Source organism: Apteryx rowi, unplaced genomic scaffold, assembly GCF_003343035.1.
Source record: "Apteryx rowi isolate R43461 unplaced genomic scaffold, aptRow1 scaffold_4, whole genome shotgun sequence".
In the NCBI taxonomy this organism is placed as follows: domain Eukaryota; kingdom Metazoa; phylum Chordata; class Aves; order Apterygiformes; family Apterygidae; genus Apteryx; species Apteryx rowi.
The window spans coordinates 597,762-602,220 of record NW_020450529.1 but is presented as its reverse complement, the minus strand read 5'-3'; the positions used below and the strand labels follow the sequence as shown (position 1 = coordinate 602,220).

At 61.0% G+C, this 4,459-nt stretch overlaps 2 protein-coding genes across 2 annotated transcripts in view; both read left to right on the top strand.

Moving 5' to 3' along the window:
- RHO (rhodopsin) overlaps positions 1-270 on the top strand; it is a 6,945-nt gene extending 6,675 nt beyond the window's left edge. Inside the window, exon 5 of the mRNA XM_026074997.1 lies at positions 217-270. Coding sequence (XP_025930782.1) covers positions 217-270 — 54 coding nt within the window. The remainder of the gene's footprint in view (positions 1-216) is intronic.
- Positions 271-922: 652 nt separating this feature from the next.
- Positions 923-2,464, top strand: LOC112970510 (histone H1oo). The gene is made up of 5 exons (XM_026074996.1): positions 923-1,058; positions 1,297-1,580; positions 1,668-1,806; positions 1,964-2,022; positions 2,144-2,464. The coding sequence occupies exons 1-5, from the start codon at positions 923-925 to the stop codon at positions 2,462-2,464; spliced, it is 939 nt and encodes a 312-aa protein (XP_025930781.1).
- Positions 2,465-4,459: the final 1,995 nt, after the last annotated feature.

Genomic DNA, 4,459 nt, shown 5'->3' with positions numbered 1-4,459 from the left:
CGGCCGCCCCCTCCCGGCGCAGCCCGCCGGCGCCAGCCCAGGCGGGAGGTTTCGGCCGCGCTGGCGCTTCCAAGGGCGGGCGGCGCAGGGCGAAGACTCCCTCCGCCCGGCAGCGAGCGGGACAGGAGCAGATGGCGCCGAGACATTGGCATATGCTTCACGCACTGCAGGATGGCGCATTGCAATTGTAGCAGTGTTCTTCATTTTTATTTTTAGCTCAGCTATACAAATAAGATGTTTTTCTTGCTGTTCAGTGTTATCAACATTTGAAACTATTTTTGTACATTATTATCCTCTCTGATTTCTAATCCTATGCAGCTTTGCAAGGTCTGATAGGGAACGTATAGAAACCATGCAAGTTAAGCCTTTAATAAAGAGCAATTTGCAAGTACAATTCCCTCATTATTTTTTTATCGATACTTCTGCATATTCAGTGAAATCTAAAGATTAGCGGTTTATGAATAATTCAGTGTTTAGGCTGATGTCTGATTCACGCACTTCAGCTGGGAAGCTGGTTTTGGAGGGAAGTCAGGAAGGACAGGGCGTTTGCTTGCTGTCCTGGCCCCTTCCCGGGCCGGCCGTCGCAGGAGCCCAGCGCCGGGACGGAGGGGCTGCAGAGCTGGGCGGGCAGCACACGGATGTCAGTGGGGAAGCCCAGCACCGCGCGGCACGACACGCGCAGCTCCTCACCCCAAGCAGCGCGGCCGGCTCCGGTGGGCGCCCGCCCCACATCCATCGCCCCACTCCTGCCCCACGGCCATTGCATTGCTCCCACTCTTGCCCCACAGCCGTCATCCCATTCCCACCCCACGGCCATCACCCTGCTCCCACCCCATGGCCATTGCACCGCTCCCACTCCTGCCCCCATGGCCATCCCCCTGCTCCCATCCCACAGCCATCACCCCATTCCTGCTCCCACCCCATGGCCATTGCCCCACTTCCACTCCGGCCCTGTCCCAGCACCCAGCTGCTCCCACCGGAGCGACCTGCAGCTGCTGCAGTGCTGAGGTGCGAACGAGGGAAACGGGCTGCAGATGGGGCCTCGCTGGTGCATAAAGGTGAGGGGTGGCCATAAGGCTACTGCTGCCTGGGGCCATGTGGCTCTGAGCTGGGTGCTGGTGGCTGCAATGGAGCCTCGGCTGGGTGAGGAGCTGGGGGTGGCAGGTTCCCCCTGGGGCTGGATGTTTTGCAGCTATGGGGCTGGTGCATCCTGCTGGGTGCTGCCCCAGTCCGGTGGCAGCAGGGCTTGGTGCCGCTGCTTGGTCCTGAGCTGCAGCCTCTCCGTGTCACCCGCAGCTGATGGCGGGAGCACAGCCGGGCTTGGGGTGCTGCTGGGGCGGCAGCGCCGGCCCCGCCACCCGCCCACCCTTGCCATGGTGCTGGAGGCCCTCCGGGCCCGGAACGAGAAGAGGGGCACCTCGGTCATCGCCATCAAGCGCTACATCCTGGCCAAGTACCCAGCAGTGGACGCCGTCCGCCTCAAGTACCTGCTGAAGCAGGCGCTGACCAAGGGGCTGAGCCGTGGCTTCCTGGTGCGGCCCCACAACTCCTCCGCCCTGGGGGCCACCGGCAGGTTCAAGGTGAGGTGCTGGCCCGGGGCGCTTGCTGAGCGCAGCCGCCGGCTCGGCCTCGGCAGGCCCCGCGCTGCTGCCCCTCTCACCTTCCAGCTGGCGCCTGAGAAGCTGCGGCCGAGCAAGGCTCCGGGCCCGGCTGCCCCGGCCAGCGTGGAGGCTCCCAAACCAGCGCGCGAGAGGACCGCAAAAGCCCGCCAGAGACCCGTGGCAGCGGGAACTGCCGGGAAGGACGGTAAGGGCTGGTGGCAGCAGCGTGGCTGGGTGGCGAGCGGCCCCAATGCCCTGGTGAGGGCTGCGGGCGCTGTGCTGGGTGCAGGGAGGCCGTCGGGGCGGCTCTGCCGGCTGGGGGACCCATGCGGCTGGGCTGACGGCAGCCTGTCCTTCCGCAGGCACTGCAGCGGGGCCGCCAGGAGCGGCGCGGTCGAAGCCCCGGGTGAAGACCACGGAGGTGGGTGCTGCCGGGTAGGTGCTGGCACGTGCCCGCTGTGGCCGTGGCAGCACCATGACGGTGCCTAGGGCTCAACCCACTGCGGCGCGCTGAGACGCTGCTTCCCTCCCTTCCCTTCCAGCCGCGGCCGCCGGTTCCCACGAAGCCCCGGAGTGACAGAGCAAAGCCGCCAGGTGCTGGCCGAGGCCACCGGGCCCCACGTGCTGCCGGCGAGGGGGCGCTGGCACCTGGCAGCACCGCAGGAGCCGGGGCCAAGGCGGCGGCGGTGGCACAGAGGGGCCCGGCTGTGGTGGGGGCCGGGGCAGTGGGCGAGGGCCAGGCACGCAGAGCCGCCCCCAAGGAGAAGGGGGCCAAGGCGAAGAAGCCGGCGGCAGGTGCTGGCAGAGCAGAGGAAGGGCCGGGGGGCGCGGGCCCTCCCAAGGCCGGCAAGAAGGCAGCCTAGGGCCCCTGGCGCGCAGCCTGCTAAGCCCTGGCCCTGTTGGTCTGGGTCGTTTTTAGTCCCCAGGACAGGTTTTTAACTGTGTGCTCATCTTTTACCAATAAAGTTGCTTCACTCTTGCCACGAGCTGGGCTGGCTGCTGCTCGTGGCCCCTCTCCCACTGCCCCAATCCTGGCCCTGCCTGGCCTCATCCCTGCAGCCGCAACCAGCCTCGGTCTGTTGCCCTCCGGGCTGTCCTTGTGCTAATGCCCGGCTGAGCCGGATTACGGCAGTGCTGGGACAGCAGGTCGGGGTGCGACATGCTGCACTGTGCCGCGGGCCGGGGTCCCCAGCGCTGGGGCTGCCTCTGCACCAACCGGGGTGCAGCGGGGACGGAGGTGCGCTCAGGGCTGGGAAAGAGTTTGGGGTGTTTGCAGACCTCAGTAGTGCTGGTGCTGTCACTGGCTCTCCATGCCAAGTGCCCACTGCTAAACCTGTCTTGTTAGGGGGCTACAGGTCGGTACGTGAACGTTTTCATGGAATAGCTTCAAATGCCTGAATTTCTCCTGGCTTTCGCAGAACAGAGGCCTTCTGAAGGTCAGCCAGGTAATGCAAGGGGTTACAGTCCTCCTGGGCCGGAGAAAATATGGGGAAGCAAAACTCTCTGCCTAAAGAGGATTTTGCTAATCTTCAGCTGGCCTTGCTGATGCCCTCCAAGGCTCCTGGCCTTGTTTCTGGGCTTAAGCAGCAGCTGAGCAAATTTAACTTCTTGTTTAACTCTGGCCTTGTTGATGCATCTTTAATGGGACTGAAACTCATGTCCCTCTGGGGCCGGGACATGACCTGCAGTAAAAGTGAGCAGAGCTCAGCTAACCCTTTGCTCTGAGGGTCAACCAACGGTTACTAGCATGGATGTGTCCTGCAACAGGCCAGGGTAAGAGCCGTGCCCTTCTCACGAGCTACACATAGATGTTTTCTGGGTGAAAACAGGAGGCTCTAGCTTTGAGGAGGCCAAATCACTAAATGGCTAGATCTAGCTTTACTAAGGATCAACTTCTGATGGGGGGAAGGCACAAAACCCCAAACAAACCCCGCTCTGTCCGGACAGCAGCTGCCCCGCAGCCTAGGGGGCCAGACGTGGCCGCTGGCTGAGTGGGCCTGCCCTGCGTGGCGCGGACCTGACGACTGAGGTTACGGTGCCCGTGCGGCCGCCGGCCGAGCGCGGTGGCTCGAGGGTGGTGACGGCGTCTGGGAGAGGTTGTGCCCTGCCCTAGGGCAGGGGACGGCAGCCCGACCGCGGGGGCTGCGCAAACCCGCAGCGTCTTTCACAATCGCGCGCGCCCTCCGTGTGCACGCAGGCAGGAATCTCGCTGCATGTGGCTTCAGCACCTTGTTTTATTACAAAGATAGGTTTTTCCGAGAGTCTGCCACTTCCACGACACAGCAGGTAAGGGCACTACACCCACAACACATGCCAAAGTTCAGAAACGTTACAAAGGGCTCGGGGGTTCAAGGCAACGCTACCAACCCTCAAGCTTCTGTTCCTCTAAAGTTGTTCCTTTGAAATGGTCGTAGCAACTACTTTTTATTTTATTTTTGTTTTGGCTTTGGAAAAAATTAAATAATAAAGCAATAGGCCCCAATACATGGCCCAGTCCCATCACCTGGAGGCAAGTTGCACTTGCTGCCAGCTCGCCTGTATCCTTCACTTGTATCAACATGGGGCTGTTGCTCCATGGCCCTGTCTACCTGCTCCAGCCAAGCTCAACTTTCTCTACAGCCTTAATCCTTCTCACCTTCCCTGTACTGGGCCTGCCTATGTCTCTGGCAGCTATTCACAGTTTCTAAAGGAAAAAAAATTCAAGAATTTTTTTGAAATTACTTTCAAAATAATATGTAGCCCAGCTACATTCTTAAAATTTCTATTCTGATGCCACACCCTCAGCAAAGACATTGAAACCTCCACAGTGTATGTACTTCTGTAGCTCTATTAAAAAAAAATCTGTTCCTCCCCTTTCC

Coding starts and splice junctions, on each gene's coding strand:
- LOC112970510 (XM_026074996.1), top strand. CDS start 923: ATGGCCATTGCCCCACTTCCACTCCGGCCCTGTCCCAGCACCCAGCTG. Junction 1,059..1,296: donor GGCCTCGCTGGTGCATAAAG/GTGAGGGGTGGC, acceptor TGTCACCCGCAG/CTGATGGCGGGAGCACAGCC. Junction 1,581..1,667: donor GGGCCACCGGCAGGTTCAAG/GTGAGGTGCTGG, acceptor CTCACCTTCCAG/CTGGCGCCTGAGAAGCTGCG.